This window comes from Eptesicus fuscus, chromosome 6 (assembly GCF_027574615.1).
Source record: "Eptesicus fuscus isolate TK198812 chromosome 6, DD_ASM_mEF_20220401, whole genome shotgun sequence".
Lineage (NCBI taxonomy): Eukaryota > Metazoa > Chordata > Mammalia > Chiroptera > Vespertilionidae > Eptesicus > Eptesicus fuscus.
Genome location: NC_072478.1, coordinates 30,366,733 through 30,385,437, shown reverse-complemented (window position 1 = coordinate 30,385,437; position 18,705 = coordinate 30,366,733). Strand labels below are relative to the sequence as shown.

At 59.3% G+C, this 18,705-nt stretch overlaps 1 protein-coding gene across 1 annotated transcript; it reads left to right on the top strand.

Moving 5' to 3' along the window:
* Positions 1 to 400: 400 nt before the first annotated feature.
* On the top strand, positions 401 to 17,876 carry ABCA7 (ATP binding cassette subfamily A member 7). Its single transcript, XM_028159469.2, has 46 exons — positions 401 to 466; positions 574 to 667; positions 844 to 985; positions 1,072 to 1,205; positions 1,325 to 1,404; positions 1,741 to 1,821; positions 2,045 to 2,249; positions 2,330 to 2,469; positions 2,676 to 2,792; positions 3,012 to 3,179; positions 3,343 to 3,584; positions 4,194 to 4,370; positions 4,716 to 4,938; positions 5,076 to 5,297; positions 5,378 to 5,579; positions 5,830 to 5,940; positions 6,154 to 6,325; positions 6,657 to 6,788; positions 6,888 to 7,027; positions 7,272 to 7,409; positions 8,603 to 8,787; positions 8,878 to 8,950; positions 9,285 to 9,487; positions 9,687 to 9,747; positions 9,912 to 10,016; positions 10,101 to 10,255; positions 10,445 to 10,569; positions 10,649 to 10,747; positions 10,884 to 11,171; positions 11,372 to 11,404; positions 11,534 to 11,711; positions 11,798 to 11,967; positions 12,249 to 12,426; positions 12,657 to 12,772; positions 13,070 to 13,214; positions 13,302 to 13,425; positions 13,806 to 13,935; positions 14,008 to 14,128; positions 14,203 to 14,265; positions 14,808 to 14,914; positions 15,103 to 15,244; positions 15,861 to 15,995; positions 16,080 to 16,183; positions 16,504 to 16,596; positions 17,250 to 17,490; positions 17,598 to 17,876. Exons 1-46 carry the CDS (start codon positions 401 to 403, stop codon positions 17,751 to 17,753), a joined length of 6,516 nt encoding a protein of 2,171 aa, XP_028015270.2. The 3' UTR covers positions 17,754 to 17,876.
* Positions 17,877 to 18,705: the final 829 nt, after the last annotated feature.

The following is an 18,705-nucleotide window of genomic DNA, read 5'->3' as shown; positions in this document are numbered from 1 at the left end:
AAGAGCGGGGGGGATCCTTCCCCTGGTCCAGGATAAGGTTGGAGGCCAGGATCTGGAGGCCCTCAAGTGGACTTACGGTAGACCCTGGTGATGAAAGAGTTACGATAAGGCCCCGCCCCCAATGATTAGTTGATAGCCTTTTCGACAGCAGCTACTACAGGGAGTGATAGCCCTGGCAACCAATCAGATGTAAGGATGACCTCAGGCAGGGCTCCCATTGGTTCCCTTCGGGGCGTAAACACTTTAAGTGTTTACTGTTTGCCTAGCTCTAGGCAGATGTCCAGAAATTCTGCACAATGGAATAGAGAAATGAAGTTCCGAGAGGGACAGGGAGTTGCCCGCAGCTGCACAGCACATCTTCAGTCTGACCCCTCGGTCCTGCCCCCTGTCTATTTCCACCATGGCCTTCTGGACACAGCTGATGCTGCTGCTTTGGAAGAATTTCGTGTATCGCAAGAGACAGCCGGTAACGCCCGGGCATTTAGGACAGGTTGGGCACGCCCCAAGCGCTCCCCACTGTTCCCCACTGTTCCCCACTGTTCCCCACTGTCCTGCTTGTTCTGTCTACCCCAGATCCAGCTCCTGGTGGAGTTGTTGTGGCCTCTCTTTCTCTTCTTAATCCTGGTGGCCGTCCGCTCTTCCCACCCCCCATTGGAGCAGCATGAATGTAAGCCCCCTCCAGGGTCCAGGTGCTTTGATAGTGGGGGAGGCAAGGGAGTCACCCTATGCACAGGGGCCCCAGTGAGCAAACGCCAGAGAGCACAGACCCAGCACCCAATAAATGGCTGAGTGGGATCATGGTGAGGACTCTGACAAGGCCCTTAACACCTGGCATTCCCGCAGGCCACTTCCCCAGCAAGCCGCTGCCCTCTGCAGGCGCCGTGCCCTGGCTCCAGGGTCTCATCTGCAACCTGAACAACACCTGCTTCCCGCGGCACATGCCCAGTGAGGAGCCAGGTGTCCTCAACAACTTTAATGACTCCCTGTGAGCAAGCGCTGTGGGTGCGGAGGCCACTGGTGGGTGCGGAGATGCCACTGAGCCCCTGCTTCCCGCCCTCTCTGTGTCCCCAGGGTCTCCCGGCTCCTGGCAGATGTCCGTGCTATCCTGGGGAGCCCCAGGGCCCACAGGATGCTGGCCAGCCTGGGGAAGCTGATGCCCAAGTTAAGGACTGCACTAGGAGCAAGTGGGAGGCCAGGGTCTTCTGGTAGGTGGTGCTGAGCTCGGAGCCTCCACCTGCCTGGCTATGAAATGGGCACAGGTGGAGGCGTGATGTTTCAGGCTAAACGTTGCCTAACCCTTGTGCTTCCTGTGTGCCTCCTACAGTCTGGCCTCAGTCAAGTGATCAGCTGCAGGAGACACCATCCCTGGCTACTGAGCTGCTGGGAACACTGCTGCTGCGAGGGGTGAGGTGGGGCTGGGTGCAATGTGGCCGACTCTGAGACACTGCTCTCAGGAAGTCCCGGCCCTGCCCCATTCTGGGCCAGGTGACTCCCTCCCGGGGCAGTGGATTCCAGCCTCCAGACTTTTGTCTGGGCTGTCCCTGCAGCCTGGACAGGCTGTGTCCGGCATGGCGGTGGACTCTGGGCTTTGAGACCTTGAGCAAGTCCAAGTGCCTCTTGGAGCCTCAGTTTCCCCATTTATAAAATGGGGTCTGTACCCATAGTATAAACTGCCTGGCAAAGTGCCCTCTAGTGAGACCTCAAACAAGGTCGTTGTCACCCTGTTATCTTTCTTCCCAGGAGTCCCTGAGGTCTCTGCTGGACCAAGCCCAAGAGTCCGTGGGCAGCTTTGTGGAAGCAGCAGCGGACCTGGCCCAGCAAGTAAGGGGCCCCTCATCCTCCACCCCGTGCAGGAAACTAGAGGGGCAGATGGGAGGTGACAGGGTAGTCCTGGGTACTCACCTCGGGTAAGATTTTGGGGGGAATTTGGGCAGAAAGAGGGGGAGAAGGTGCTCCTGGTGGGGTGCCCTGCCCTGGTGAAGGATTGGCAGTGGGACTGTGCAGGAGGGAGGACTGACAGCACCCTCTGGTGACCTCTCTCCAGATCCTGGTGCTGCCCAGCCTGGCAGAGCTTCAGGCACTATTGCGGAGACCTCGGCCGACAGGCGGCCCCCTGGAAGCAGCGTTAGAAGCCCTCTGTGGTGACAAGGGGCCTAGAGTCCCCAGGGAGCCCTCCCTCGACAGGTATGAGGCCGGTGATCTGAAGGAGTTGGTGATGCAGGAGCCAGCCCTACCCGACCACGGCCTGAGTGAGTGATGGACCTTGGTGTCCCAGTTTGGGAAGTGGAGGGTGGGTGTGGGAGCATGGCCTCATGGCACCTCTGACCAGGCCCTGCCTGTGCCGAGCTGATGGGGATCCTGGACATGCACCCACTGTCCCACCTGCTCTGGAGGCGCCTGAAGCCACTGGTCCTGGGGAAACTGCTGTTCGCACCTGACACACCCTTCACTCGGCAGCTCATGGCACAGGTTAGGGTGGGAGGGGTCCCTGGTCCCTCCCTCAGCTCAGGGGCGGAGGGCCAGACCTGAGAGAAGGCCCTGGGAGGCATGTGCCAGTGCTCAAAGGCACAGGATGGAGCAAAGCGGAGGAGAAAGAAGTAGGCGGGGGTCCTCTGTTAGAAGGTGGGTCGTGAGTGGGTGAGCATGGCATTGATCTGGGCTCCTGCCTCCCCCAGGTGAACCGGACCTTCCAGGAGCTGACTCTGTTGAAGGATGTCCAGGAGGTGTGGGGGGTGCTGGGACCCCAGCTCTTCAACTTCATGAATGACAGTGCAAATATAGCCATACTGCAGGTGGGCCCACAATGGAGGGTGGCAGATTTATCTACAGCCTCCCCAGTCTTATCACCCCCTGCTGAGAATTAGGGCAAAGGGCAGGTCAGGGCCTCCTGGGCAAGGGTGAGGAGGTGCAATGTGACCTCCGTGTTGAGGACAGACCCCACGGATGGGAAGAGGGATAACAAGACAAGGAGTGCCCCATGCAGACCGCCACGTTCCCCTGCCATTCCCCAGAGGCTCCTGCAAATTCAGAACAAAGGAAAGAGGCAGCCAGGACCCAGAGGCCTGCACCAGATGGAGGCTCTTCAAGCCTTTCTGGATCCCTATAGCGGTGGCTATAGCTGGCAGGAAGCTTATGCAGATGTGGATCATCTGGTGGGCATACTGGGCCGTGCTATGGAGGTGAGGGGCCATCCACTTGGGAAACTCTTTTGAGGGGAGAACTAGCCTGTCCTGTGGGGGATCTGCTGGAGGGGTGGGCCCTGCCTTGGGAGAAAGCTTGGCTCAGCCCCGAGGCCCGGACAGGACCAGGGTCCCTCTGACCCAGGCCTTGTATCCTCTCCAGTGCGTGACCCTGGACAAGCTGGAGGCAGCACCCTCGGAGGCGGCCCTGGTAGAGCGGGCTCTGGGGCTGCTTGCCGAGCACCGCTTCTGGGCAGGTGTTGTCTTCCTGGGCCCCAAGGATTCCCCGGACGTGGGCCCCAAGGATTCCCCAGACAAAGAGCAGCTCCCCGGCCCAGGCCACATACGCATCAAGATCCGCATGGACATTGACAATGTCGTCAAAACCAATAAGATCAGGGACAGGTGGGAGTGTGGCCACGTGTGAGGGTGGGACCAAGATCATGATGGATGAGGCCAGGGCATTCTTCCCATTGTCTATCCCCCATCCCCCATCCCCCATCCCCCATTAGAGACCAGGCAGGCAGAGTCTGACTGATGCCTTAGACCCGTGGTTGGCAAACTCATTAGTCAACAGAGCCAAATACCAACAGTACAACGATTGAAATTTCTTTTGAGAGCCAAATTTTTTAAACTTAAACTTCTTCTAACGCCACTTCTTCAAAATAGACTCGCCCAGGCCGTGGTCTTTTGTGGAAGAGCCACACTCAAGGGGCCAAAGAGCCGCATGTGGCTCACGAGCCACAGTTTGCCGACCACGGCCTTAGACCAATTGGGGTCCATGGTGGGCGGGGCCTAGGTTGTGTAAGGGGCCTGCTGAAGGGGTTGGTGGGGGGGCTCAATGCCTTGGCTTCTGTGGTAAATGGGAGTGGGTGTGGGACAGTTGGGTAGCAGGCCTGGCCAGGCCTGTAGCGGGGCCTGTGGGTGTGGACAGAACGGAATTTGTAAAATGGGCACGGGGTGGAGGTGTTTCCAGCCGGTCCCTGCAGCCAACTACTGTGCTCCTTGTTGCAGCTTTTGGGACCCTGGCCCGGCCGCTGACCCCCTGACAGACCTGCGCTATGTGTGGGGTGGCTTCGTGTACCTGCAGGACCTGCTGGAGCATGCAGCAGTGCGTGTGCTCAGTGGCAGTGCACCCCGTGCCAGCCTCTACCTGCAGCAGATGCCCTACCCGTGCTATGTGGACGATGGGTGAGTGCCCCCGCCCCACTCATTCCCCAGCTGCAGATACCAGGTCTCAGGTGGGAGCTGGTCTCCATTTGGAACATTCATGAAGTCAAGGCCGTGAATAGCTGGCTTAGGTGGACCACCCCCAGAGACCTGTAGAGGAAGAACAGGGACCTCTAAGGGCCTGGGGCCCCCGGCACAGAGAGGATGTGGCCTGTGCTGACAGCTCGGACCCTTAGGCTGAATGAAGGGTCCGAGGATAAGAGGACAAATGTCCATAGCTGCCTGTGCCTTAGGATCGTGGGGTGGGAACCGTAGTGTCAGATGGGGGCTGCACAGGGTCTCCAGCCTCCACCCCTGCCGCTCCAGGTTCCTGCGAGTGCTGAGCCGGTCGCTGCCACTCTTCCTGACGCTGGCCTGGATCTACTCAGTGTCACTGACAGTGAAGGCCCTGGTGCGGGAGAAGGAGACGCGGCTGCGCTATACCATGCACGCTATGGGACTCAGTGGTGCTGTGCTGTGGCTGGGCTGGTTCCTCAGCTGCCTTGGGCCCTTCCTTCTCAGCACTGCGCTGCTCGTGATGGTGCTCAAGGTGGGGGTGCCCTGTCTTCCTGGCTGCAGGGTGGGGGTGTGCGCGCAGAGGAGGGTTAACAGGCAGGAGGAGCCTTGTGCGGGTGCACACCCCTGGGCAAGTCTGGGTCTCCTCTGAGCCCCCTTTGTCTCCTGCAGCTCGGGGACATCCTCCCCTACAGCCACCCCGTCGTACTCTTCTTGTTCTTGGCGGCCTTCGCTGTGGCCACGGTGGTCCAGAGCTTCTTGCTGAGCGTCTTCTTCTCCCACGCCAACCTGGCAGCCGCCTGCGGGGGCCTCATGTACTTCGTGCTCTACCTGCCCTATGTGCTGTGCGTGGCCTGGAGGGACCAGCTGCCCGCGGGCGGCCGCGTGGCCATGGTGAGAGCTGGGCCGGGGTGAGGCGCAGGACGGTGGCTGCCTTCGCTCTCTGACCCACCTGCCTCTGCCCCCACCCGCAGAGCATTCTGTCACCCGTGGCCTTTGGCTTTGGCTGTGAGAGCCTGGCGCTGCTGGAGGAGCAAGGCGAGGGCGCACAGTGGCACAACATGGGCACTGGGCCTGCGGCTGACGTCTTCAGCCTGGCCCAGGTCTCGGGCCTTCTGCTGCTGGATGCCGTGCTCTATGGTCTCGCCACTTGGTACCTGGAGACGGTGTGCCCAGGTGGACTCTATGAGTAGGGACTCCTGACTGCACACCTGTACCAGGGAGGCTGGGCTGAGGGGCGGGTCTGCTCAGGATGGGACCTCCAAGGTGTGAGGGGGGGGCTTCCTGACACGTGCACACAGGTGGCTGCATTCGAGGACAGCCTGGGGAAGGAGGGTGGGGGTCTCCTAGTCACCTCCTTTCCTGAATGCCAGGAATGCTCCAGGGGAATGAGGCTCAAAGGATAACTGAGTACCGCTCCCCCCAGGCCAGTATGGGATCCCTGAACCATGGAACTTTCCCTTTCGGAGGAGCTACTGGTTTGGACCTAGACCCCTCAAGAGTTCTGACCTGCCCCCAACCTGGCAGAACCCACAGGGTGAGGAAACAAGCCTTAATAGCTGCTTCCCCAGCTGGACCCTAAGGCCCCTCCAAAACCCAATCAGATCCCAATCTCTGGACATCTTCAGCTCCCCACATCCCTGGGGGCTTCCCTGACTCCTATAAGCTGGAGCCTGACAGGTCCCTGACTACACAGACAGGTTCTAATGGCTGCCCAAGGCTCCCGCCGCTGACTGCCCTCTTTCCCCAGAGCTGGTAGAAGAGGCTCCGTCTGGCCTGATTCCAGGGGTCTCCATTCGGGGCCTGGAAAAGCGCTTTCCTGGCAACCCAACGCCGGCCCTCTGCGGGCTCAGCCTGGACTTCTACCAGAGCCACATCACCGCCTTCCTGGGCCACAACGGAGCTGGCAAGACAACCACGCTGTGAGTGGCCACACCCCCTTACCACCCCCCACCCCCCCCCCCCCGCCGCCGCCTGGGCCTGTTTGCATATCTGATTAATGTGAAAGGCATCTGGGGCCAGAAGGTTCCTATCTCTGCATTGGGGGTGTGACCCCCAGATCACCTTGGGTGCATGATTGGCAGGTAACAAGTATTTTCTTTGATCCTCAGTTTCCCTACGATAAAACAGAGATATAACTCCACCTTGGTCTGGGCATGCAATAGGTGCTCCATAAATGCTGGTGCCCCTTCTTTGGGGGCCTCAATTTCCACTTTGGAAGGAACAGATGCTCTGAGACCCCTGCACCCCCAGGTCCATCCTGAGTGGCCTCTTCCCACCCACTCGTGGCTCCGCCTATGTCCTGGGCCATAACGTTCAGACCAGCATGGCAGCCATCCGGCCCCACCTGGGCGTCTGCCCTCAGTACAATGTGCTGTTTGACCTGTGAGTCCTGAGAGGCCTGGGGTGTCACAGAGGGCGGGGCTGGGTGTTCGAGAAGACCCTGCCTGCTATGGCGGCCACTGTCCTTGCCCGTGGCTGCAGGCTGACTGTGGACGAGCACATCTGGTTCTACGGTCGGCTGAAGGGTCTGCGTGCGGCCGCCGTGGGCCCAGAGCAGGACCACCTGCTGCAGGACGTAGGGCTTGTCCCCAAGCGGCACGCACAGACACGCCACCTCTCGGGTGAGCCCAGCCTGGGGAGGAACCTCCAGGTCGGGTTGGTGGAGAGGAGGCTGGAGAGGGGGCTGGGACTTTATCCAAGGGTACTAGGGAGCCAGAGGAGATCTGGGGCACCCAGAATAAGCCAGGTGCTGAGGTCAAGGTGGGGGGCGGGGGAAGGGGCATGGAAAGGGGAGGCAGCCCTGTTCAAGACGGGGGCGGGGGGCGGGGGGGTCATGCTGAAATCCAGGCCCTTATCCCTGCCCAGGAGGGATGCAACGAAAGCTCTCCGTGGCCATTGCTTTTGTGGGTGGCTCCCAAGTCGTTATCCTGGACGAGCCTACAGCTGGTGTGGACCCTGCTTCCCGTCGCAGCATTTGGGAGCTGCTGCTGAAATACCGGGAAGGTAAAAGCTGGGGGCAGCACAGGGTTCCCCTGGATTCTGTTTGAGGGGCCAGAAAAAGGTTTCTGGTTTTTCCCTGTGGGTTGCTGCTTGAAGTGGTTTGTTTGTTTTGGTTTGGTTTTTTTGGTGTGTTTTTTTTTTAGTGGCATTTTTCTTCATTGTCTGCCCTAGCGACTAGTAAGGGTGCAAAGTGTTTTTGTTTGTTAATATATTTTTATTGACCCCAGAGAGGAAAGGAGAGGGAGAGAGAAACATCAATGATTAGAGAGTCACTGATCAGCTGCCTCCTGCACATCCCCCACTGGGGATTGAGCCTGCAACGTGGGCATGTGCCCTTGGCCAGAATCGAACGTAGGACCTTTCAGTCCGCAGGTCAACACTCTATCCACTGAGCCAAACCGGCCAGGGCCAGGGTGTGAAGTTTTAACCGGATCTCTTCAAAGGCTTTGCCGACTGGCAAACTAGCTTGACTGAAAAACAGGAGAGGAACATGTGAGTTCTTGTTCCCTGGCCAGCTCCCTGGCATATGTCCTCAGTTTGGCTCATATAAAGGCTTATAGAAATTCTCACAAAAGCCCTGGCTGCTTTGGCTCAGTGGATAGAACGTCGGCCTGAGGACTGAAGGGTCCCGGGTTCAATTCTAGTTAAGGGCACATGCCTGGGTTGTGGGCTTGATCCCCAGTAGGGGTGCACAGGCAGCCGATCAACGATTCTCATCATTGATGTTTCTATCTCTCTCTCCCTCTCCCTTCTTCTCTGAAATCAATAAAAATAAATATATATATTTTTAAAGGTTTCTGACAAGGAGAAAAGGCTTCTCAGGAGGAAGTGTTAGGGATGATTTTTTTTTTGTTTATTTGTTTTGTTTTTATTAATGCTTTTAAAGAGAGGAAGGGAGGGAGGGAGAGAGAGAAACATCAATGATGAGAGAGAATCGTTGATCGGCTGCCTTCTACATGCCCCACCCTGGGGATCGAGCCCACAACTCGGGCATGTACCCTGACGGGGAATTGAATTGTGATCTCCTGGTTCATAGGTCAACGCTCAACCACTGGGCCATGGTGGCGGGCAGGGATGGGGTTTTGAGAGATGAGTAGGAGTTTGCCACTTGGGGCAGGCAATTCTTGTCAGAGGCTACAACATAGGCAAAGACCGGATGACCTGATGATACATGTGTGTTGGGTTCCTACGCCCAGGTCGCACACTGATCCTTTCTACCCACCACCTGGATGAGGCGGAGCTATTGGGAGACCGGATAGCAGTGGTGGCCGGTGGCCGCTTACGCTGCTGTGGCTCCCCACTCTTCCTGCGCCGTCGCTTGGGATCTGGCTACTACCTGAGGCTGGCAAAGTGTCCCCAGCCCCTGGCCACCAGCACAAAGGTAAGGGCTGGGGCTGACCTTAGACCCCGAACCCCTGATGGCCCTATCCAGCCCCAAATGCCATGTTAGTTGGTGCCCCTCTGCCTGCAGGGTGACACTGACTTGAAGGACAGCGTGGATGCCAGGCCGGAGAGGGAACTGGGCAGCCGTGGCAGCAGGGCTGGTGAGGGCTCGGGTAGGAGAACCAGAGGGAGGGGCCAGTGGGTGGCAGTGGCTTGGTTCAGGGCAACAGGGCTTTATGACCCCGGACTGGACCCCTGACCCTGGGCTGAGCCCAGAAACCTACCTCTGACCTCTGACCTTGGGTGAACTCCAGCTCTGATCCCAGATCAAATCCTGCCCTCAGGTGCTTAACCCTGACCTCCTCTGTCCGCAGGCTCAGGCCCTTGTGAGTCACCCAAGTCCCTTCCCCAGGGAAGCTGGGATGAGAGGTGTGAGGCAGGAGCCAGGGCTGCCCACCCTGCCAGGGCCCCTGATACGCCCCCCTGCTCACCCAGGTACACCCCACCTGCTGGCAGTGGTGCAGCACCAGGTGCCCGGGGCACAGGTGGTCGAGGACCTGTCACATGAGCTGGTGTTGGTGCTGCCCTATGGGGGTGCCCTGGATGGCAGCTTCGCCAAACTCTTCCATGAGCTGGACCAGCGGCTGGGCGAGCTGGGGCTGGCTGGCTATGGGATCTCGGACACCAGCCTCGAGGAGGTGCGGTTGCTGGGGGTCGGCTGCCGGGAATGAGGAGGCGTCTGCTTATCTCCAGCAAGCACTCCAGGGAGGAGGCAGGGCGCTGGTGGATGCCTGGAGACTTGGAGTCCCTTGGAGAAACGGAGGATGGGAGGGTCTTGAGTCCCTGGCTCCCTCCCGTGGGTCTTCAGGCTTTGAGCCCCCTATTCTGTCTCCCCAGATCTTCCTGAAGGTGGTAGAAGACTGTGCTGTGGATACACACCCAGAGGGTGCGGCTGCAGGTCTCTGTCCTAGACCCCTAACACTGGTCCGGAGTTGGACCTCACTTTATACCAAGTCCCAATTCCTGGCTGAGTCTGGCCAAGGCATAACCCTGACCTCCACCCCTGACTCCTGAACCCCTTCATCTGTGCCCCCTTGACCTTGTTCCCTGGTGGTCCCACAGATGGTCGCCACAGACAACACCCCTGTGTAGGCATTACTCAGCCAAAGGTGACCCAGGGGCTCAGGATTCTGCCAGAGGAGTCAGCCCTGGAGGACAGGGACCTGGGTGAGTTGCCCCACCCTGACCCTGTGGCACCATGGCCTCTCCCAGTCCCCATGGCATGAACACTGACCCTCCCGTCCCCCACAGCTGGCTCTGCCCCAGAGACACAGGCCCTGCAGGTCTCTGGGCCAGACATCGTGGACCGGGTACAGGGCTGGACACTGACCCGCCAGCAGCTCCGAGCCCTGCTTCTCAAGCGCTTTCTGCTTTCCTACCGTAGCCGCCGTGGTCTGTTCTCACAGGTGAAGGGGGATGGACACTAGGGAGAACACTCTGCCTAATTCAACTGCCTAACCCCAGGCATATCCTCTACCCTGCACACTTTTATTGAAAGCACTGGGGAGCCACAGATGGTTGTAGAGTGGGAGCCGGAAAAGGTGTGGCGAGACTGGAGGGTAGGTGGGGAGGGCAGCTAATGGCTGGTCCTTCAGATCCTGCTGCCTGCCCTGTTTGTGGCCCTGGCTTTGATGTTCAGCCTCATCATGCCGCCTTTCCAGTACTACCCAGCTCTGCAGCTCAGTCCCAGCATGTACGGTGCCCAGGTATCCTTCTTCAGGTTGGTGCAGAGAAGAGGGTGCTGGTGGTGGGAGGACCAGGGACCCATGGACACAGCCCTGACCCCACACCCCCAACAGTGAGGATGCTCCAGGGGACTCCGCGGGTGCCCGCCTGCTGGAGGCACTGCTGGAGGAGGCAGGACTGGAGAACCCGTACTTGCATAACAGCTCCCACGGGTGAGTCCCTCGGCCTGGACCCAGCTCTCTTCTAGCCTTGGCTTCCCTCTCTGGGCTCTGGCCAGTGGGACCTGGGAGCCTGCACGTGCCGGCCCCCCCGGAAGCTGCATGCCCACAGTTCTGCCCCGTTCCGCAGGCCCCCCAAGTGTCTGCAGCCCGCCGTCTGCTGGTTCTCAGTGCCCAAGGTTCCCACAGAAGTGGCGGAGGTCTTGGCCAGTGGCAACTGGACCCCGGAGTTTCCATCCCCTGCCTGCCAGTGCAGCCAGCCTGGCACCCGCCGCCTGCTTCCCGACTGCCCGGCTGCAGCCGGTGGCCCCCCCCCACCCCAGGCGCTGACTGGCTCGGGCGAAATTGTGCAGAACCTGACGGGCCGGAACCTGTCGGACTTTCTGGTCAAGACCTACCCACGCCTAGTGCACCAGGGGTGAGCAGCAGCAGGGCTTGGTGTGCCTGGCTGTTGTGGGGGTCCTCAGGTCAAGGAGGTGCTCTGGTCCACAGGGAGGTCAGGGTGGATGCCTGGGCTTGAGTGCCCTCCATGCCCAACCCCCTTCTTGCTGTCTCGCCAGACCCTCCAGCATCTTGCACCGTCTCACTCACCTCTCTCCTTGTCTGTCTCTCTCTCAGGCTGAAGACGAAGAAGTGGGTGGATGAGGTCAGGTGAGGAGGGCCTCTGCCTTGGGTTCCCTTCCCACACCCTCTGTCGTTCCACTCGTGGGCTCTCCCGTCCCATTCTTCCTGGCCCTCAGCTGCCCCTCCCTGCCCCTCCCTGCCCCCACTGTCCCATAGGTATGGGGGCTTCTCTTTGGGGGCCCCAGATGTGGGCCTACCCTCAGGGCATGAGGTGGGGCGCTCACTGGAGGAGCTGCGTGCGCTGCTGAGCCCCCAACCTGGTGGGGCCCTCGACCGCATCCTGAACAACCTCATAGCATGGGCCCATGGCCTGGATGCTCAGGACAGCCTCAAGGTGGGAACTGGGGGTAGTGGACAGGTGGCTAGTGGGGGAAGGGCTGACTTTGTCACCCTTACCCCTTGGCCCTGACCCCATCTTAGATCTGGTTCAACAACAAGGGCTGGCATGCCATGGTGGCCTTTGTCAACCGAGCCAACAATGCAGTCCTACATGCCCGCCTGCCACCAGGCCCCACCCGCCATGCTCACAGTATCACCACACTCAACCACCCCCTGAACCTCACTAAGGAGCAGCTATCTAAGGCCACCCTGTGAGTCTGTCTGCCCTGCATATTCTCTCCCACCTCAGTTTCCCTATTATTTTGGGTGATGGGAGGGGTTCATGGGGTGGGGGGAGAGGCTCACGTCTCCCCCAGTGGCCCATGTGTACTCATCACATAAACCTTTATCTTACTGGATATTTGTAAAACCTCTCCCTGCCAAATGACCTAGCCATCCTCATCCCAAAATGGCTTGAACCAGCCCTGTGGATCTTGGTTCCATCAATGGAATGCAGCTCTGCCCTGAGCAGCTCATGTGCCCCTGCCCCCAGGATGGCCTCCTCAGTGGACGTGCTTGTCTCCATCTGCGTGGTCTTCGCCATGTCCTTCATCCCGGCCAGCTTCATCCTTGTCCTCATTGAGGAGCGTGTCACCCGAGCCAAACACCTGCAGTTCATGGGGGGCCTGTCCCCCACTCTTTACTGGCTTGGCAACTTTCTCTGGGACATGGTGCGGGGACTCCCCAGAGGGGTGGGGGCCCAGCTTTTTGCTACTCTCCATTGCCCCTCTGGCCCTTTCTGGGCAGGGACTTGTCCAGGATGGCTGGGGTGAAGTTTTGGGGATTGTGGGACCTCATGTCCTGATACCTAGAATGCAGAGAGGTTAGGGTGGGTTACAGGGCTAAGGATGGCAGCTCCCAACCTTGCACACTGATGGGGTAACTGCCATCTCCTATGCAGTGTAACTACTTGGTGCCAGCATGCATCGTGGTGCTCATATTTCTGGCCTTTCAGCGGAGGGCATATGTGGCCCCTGCCAACCTGCCTGCCCTCCTGTTGTTGCTACTACTATATGGGTGAGGCCCCCATACCCTCAGGGCCTGTTCTTACCACACCCCCTTCCCAAATACTGTTGAGGGAAATGGGACTCTGCAGTAGCTCCCAAGGAGAAGAAATAATATCGTGTTTGAGGTAACTCCAAGTGTGATCTAATTCAGTGGGGTGTCAGAGTGGCTTTAAAAGCTCATCTTGTCCCAACTCATATTAATATGGTTCTACAATGTAGACTATGGGAGGGAAGATATGTATTCCTCTCAGGGCTACTCAGCCCCCATCTGTGTGGTTACCAGGCAACTCCTGTTGCTCCCCTGCAGCTGGTCGATCACACCACTCATGTACCCAGCCTCCTTCTTCTTCTCCGTGCCCAGCACGGCCTACGTGGTGCTCACCTGCATCAACCTATTTATTGGCATCAATGGCAGCATGGCCACCTTTGTGCTTGAGCTCTTCTCTGATCAGGTGGGACTCTGCAAGGCTGGGCCTCAGGCTGGGGTGGGGCTGGGGCCTTGGCCCCTGACCTACCTCCTCCTTCCTGCCCCTGAGCAGAAACTGCAGAAAGTGAGCCGGATCCTGAAACAGGTTTTCCTTATCTTCCCCCACTTCTGCTTGGGTAGGGGGCTCATCGATATGGTGAGGAATCAGGCCATGGCTGATGCCTTTGAGCGCTTAGGTGAGAACTTTCCTCCAGGTGGGGTGTGCCAGCCAAGAATCAGTTATACAGGGTAGGGACAAACAGCAGACCCTAGGAAGAGAACCAGAGGGCTGAGGTGGCCCCAAGTTTGGCTCAAGTTAGAGATTCAGAAAAGCAGCCATAAAAGCTAATTGCATCTTGGGTTATATCACAGAAGTCTAAAGCCCTAAATAATGGAGGTGAAAAATAAATAAGTAAATAAGGGAGGTGGTGATATCATTGTTTTCTATAACAATTAGATCCCAGTTGAGTGGCCTAACCATTTTTTGATCCTTTAAGAACTTAAGGTGACTTAGATGAAAAGGGGCTCAGAAACCAAGCCCCTCCAAGGACCCAGTCTCTTCTTCCTCTTCCCACAGGAGACAGGCGATTCCAGTCACCCCTGCACTGGGAGGTGGTTGGCAAGAACCTCTTGGCCATGGTGATACAGGGGCCCCTCTTCCTCCTCTTTACACTTTTGCTGCAGCACCGCACCCGCCTCCTGCCACGGTCAGTGGGGACCAGGGAAGGGTGGCAGGGGCTGGGGTCCAGCTCTGGGCCCATCGATATCTCTGTTCCTAGACCCAAGCTGAGACCACTGCTTCCCCTGGGAAAGGAGGATGAGGATGTGGCTCATGAGCGGCAGCGGGTGGTTGAAGGGGCCACCCAGGGGGACATGTTGGTGCTGCGGGACCTAACCAAGGTGGGTGCAGAGTGCTAGGTGGGGGGGCTCCCATTGGCCCACTCACATTTCTCAGAGTCCTGCACTCCTCACAGGTGTATCCCTGGCAGAAGATACCGGCTGTCGACCGTCTATGCTTGGGGATCCCCCCTGGTGAGGTGAGTCCATAATAGAGGTCCTGGTGCAGGCACAGTGAGAGATTGCCCTACTGTGCACCCACTGCCATTTATTTATTTATTTATTTACTTATTTATTATTGATTTCAGAGAGGAAGAGAGAGAGAAACATCAGTGGTGAGAGAGAATCATTGATTGGCTGCCTCCTGCATGCCCCCTACTGAGGACAAGCATATTCATTAGTGGGTGTCCACACATGTGCCAGTAACCTTTATGAAGTAATTACTGTGTGCACCCAGCCTGAGTACTCCCCATATGGCAGGAAATATTTGGAAATCTCGGGCCCCTCTACGTATGGAGCAATTGCTGTAGGATACCTGCAGTGCGCCAGGATTGACTGAACACATCCCACGTGCCAACACCCATCGTTTGCTAAGCGAAAGCCTTCTGCCTCCCCGCACACCCAGGAGTTTCCCTTGCTCACAGCCCAACACACAGAAACTTAGAAATCCACCCGGAGTCAGAAGTGCTGGGACACAGGGAAATGAGGCCTTGTCGAACCCCCTCTGTGGGTGTCATTGCAGTGTTTTGGGCTGCTGGGCGTGAACGGAGCAGGAAAGACATCCACATTCCGCATGGTGACTGGGGACACACTGCCCAGCAGCGGCGAGGTCCTGCTGGCAGGCCACAGGTAAGGGGCTTCTGGGTAAGGGTGGGGCAGGCTGTGAGCCTCCACACCCCCAAACATGGACAGGGTGGGCCCGGAGACACCATCGTCCCTTAACAGAGTGGTCTTGGGTGGTGAATGAGACCCCTGTGTTTGCCCCAGCATGCCTGGGGCCTAGCCAGCTCCCTGAGCCCCTTGTCCTCTACCCTCAGCGTGACTCAGGAACCAGCCGCAGCGCTCTGTCGCACGGGCTACTGTCCTCAGTCGGATGCCATCTTTGAGCTGCTGACAGGCCGGGAGCACCTGGAGCTGTTTGCACGCCTGCGTGGTGTCCCCGAGGCCAAGATTGTCCAGGTGACCGCTGCCCCTTATTCTACTGGGACCTTTGGATCCCTGCTCACACTGGCTCCGCTTGGCCATCCCCTCCCCTCTAACCAACTGAGCTACCTGGCCAGGGCCCCGTCTACTCAGGCTTGTCCCCTGTTCTCTCTGCTCCCCCCACTCACTGTGATCCCTGCCACATTCACATGGGATCCCCCTGGCTCACACTGACCCACCACTCTGGCTCCCTCACCCATGTTAACGCTGGCCCCCCCTGCTCACTCTGGTCCTCTCCTTACATTGGTCCCCCACTCTCACTCTGGTTACCTTGCTCACGCTGATCCTCCTGTTAACTTTGGCCCCACCCTCATTCTGGCCCCCCTGTTCATTCTGCCCCCCCCCTCAAGTTCACTTTAGCCCTCCTGGCTCACTCTGGTCCCCCCATCTCACGTGGGTCCCCATACTTACTCTGGTCCCTCCACATTCACTCTGCCCCCCTTCTGACTCTGGTCCCCCACAATTACTCTGCCCCCGCCCCCATGCTAACTCTGGCCCTCTGTGCTAACTGCTCTTCCCTGCTTACTCTGGCCCCGCACCTTTAATTGGTCCTCCCACATTCACACCTTCCCCTCCCCCGGCCTGCCCACAGACAGTAAGCTCGAGCCTGGCAAACCTGGGGCTCCAGCATTATGCCGACCAGCCCGTGGGTACCTACAGCGGCGGCTACAAGCGGAAACTGGCAACAGCTGTGGCACTGGTGGGAGATCCGACAATGATCTTTCTGGTGTGTGTGTGCTGAGGCCTGGGTGAGGGTGGGGCCGGGCAGGGCAGAGCCAGTCTTACTGAGTCTTACCCCTGCCCCTCCCAGGATGAGCCAACCACCGGCATGGACCCCAGTGCAAGGCGCTTCCTCTGGAACAGCCTCCTGGCCATGGTGCGGAAGGGCCGCTCCGTGGTGCTCACCTCGCACAGGTGGGCCCTGCCTGAGTCAGGGCTGAGGGTCAAGGTGTCTCGTCACCCTAACCCCACCCCCCACAACTCCCCACCTTCACAACCCCCCACCCCCATCCAGGCTCTGGAGAGAGAGGCTGTCACTCAGAGCATAGGGATACACGGGATGGATGGTCCTGACCCGAGGGGAGGTTGCGAGGCCCCAGTGTGAGGACACAGGGCAAACCCGGGAACTGAGTGGTCTGGGCGCAGCCGCACATGTTGCGAGTAGAAGCGTGGTCCAGGCCTGGAGGGTAGATGGTCTGGGCCTGGCCGGAGCTCACAGCACTCGGTCCTGACAGCATGGAGGAGTGTGAGGCACTCTGTACGCGCCTGGCCATCATGGTGAATGGGCGGTTCCACTGCCTGGGGAGCCCGCAGCACCTCAAGGGCAGGTGAGCTGGGTCAGCCCTCAGGGCTGGTGTTGGGGCGGGAAGAGGCTAGGGAAGGCTGGGGCCAGAGAGAGCCTAAGCTTAGGGCTGGCCTGGCTCTAGCAGGTGAGGAGGTAAGGAGGTGAGCATCATGGACTGTCCAGGGGAGGTGTTGAGGGGGCATGGCAGGGCCTGGGTGGGCTGGAGTCTTAGGGTAAGGGTGGGCCCATGGGTGCAGGTTGAGGAGGGTGAGGTGAGGAGGGGAGTCAGGTGGAGGCGGGGCCTTGGGAGGGGAAGGGTTGGAGAAGGGATGAGCGTTTTAACCCTTTGTACACCACAAGCGTTTATAGACACAGCGGGGATGGTTTCCGTTTTGGACGCGTGGCAGTTAACTGGTTAAAGGACATGGAGGGGCAGGGGTGGGGTCACGTGTGCTGGGTAAGGGATCAAGAGGGGCCTAGCATTGAGGGTGAGGCCAGAAGAGAGGAGGAGGGTGGGATGGGTGGGTTGGGCTGTAGGTGTGTTCGTCGTCACCCTCCCCCAATCCCCACAACTCCCACCTTCACAACCCCCATCCCCCATGACCTCCCACAACCCCCCTTCACCACCAACCCCCTTAACCACCACCCCCCTCACCATACCACCCCCTTCACCACCCCCACCCCCTTCACCACCAGATTCGGTACTGGCCACATGCTGACCCTGCGCGTGCCCGTGGGGAAGTCTGAGCCGGTGGCGGCCTTCGTGGCAGCTGCGTTTCCAGGGGTTGAGCTGCGGGAGGCCCACGGAAGTCGCCTGCGCTTCCAGCTGCCACCGGGAGGGCCCTGCACCCTAGCGCGTGTCTTTGAAGAGCTGGCTGCACATGGGGCAGAGCACGGCGTGGAGGACTTCTCAGTGAGCCAGACCACCTTGGAGGAGGTGCCCGAAGTGCCCGGGGAGCGGGGGGCTGGAGGCAATGGTGGGGCCGGGGGCCGGGCTCTCACGCTGATTTCCCCTCTTGTTCCCTCCGGCTGCCCACCTGCTAGGTGTTCCTGTACTTCTCTGAGAACCAGGGGAAGGAGGAGCCCGAGGAGGATCACCAGGAAGCAGGACTGGGGGTGGAGCCTGGGTTAGGCCCCCAGGCCCCCAAACGCATCACCCAGTTCCTGGATGACCCCAGCATGACGGAGACAGTGCTATGAGCCTCCCTCCTCTGTGGGCTGGAGGGAGGCCCTGGGAGTGACAGAGGCGGGACAGAGGGCCTGGAGCTGGCTCCCAGAGGGCCTGTCCCCCCGGAGGAAATAAAAAGAAGCTATCCTGTGAAACTGTGCACGCATGTCTGTGTGCTGGGCTGCATGTGTGTCCACAGATGGCTCTGTGCACTCATCCGGATCCAGCTTGAGTGTGTGCATGCATTGGTTTGTGGACACATGCAACTCATAGGGCACAGTGAGAGCCAGCTCCAGCCGCCTGGACCCCCCGCTGGGAAGGCCTCTGGTGGGCCTGGGAAGTGGGTTTTATGTGGGCTTCATAGAACCTGGACACTAGTCCCAGGGTCCCTAGCGCCCACATGGGTCTGGCCATGAAGTGGGCATGAGGTCAGGGCGTGGGAATGTCCAGAGCAGCTTAGAGAAGTCCAGTGGGGGAGGGCGGGGGCGGGGACCTCGGGACCTCAGGCTTTCTGCCCAGGCCAGAAGCTCGCCAGCTGGCCAGTCTGCCCTTACCACCTGGGCTTGGCCCCCAGAGCAATGAGTGTTGGGCAGAAGGGACTTCTAGGCTGGGTGTGCAGATGCGCCTGGGCCTGGAGAGCTGGGTTTGGCATAAGGAGCTGCAGCCCACGTGCCCTGTGTCCGGGAGACCCACCCTTCCACCTGAGGTCAGTGAGGGTTGGTGTTGGGTAAAGGAGTAGGGGATGGGGGGGTGGGACTCTGGAAGTGTGGGGGAGAGGACCCAGGCTGGGGAGGCTCCAAGAGAACAGGTGGTCATGGGGGAGGGGAAGGAGGTCCAGGGAGGGTAGAGGGAGGGGGGCGGGGTTCTGGACACTTGGCTGACACCAGGATGTGAGGAGGTGCGGGGTGGCCTCAGGAGTGTTATCAGCCCTGCTCCCCAGCATGTCCTTGATCAGCCTCTCTGTCCCTGGAAGGAAGTGGGGCA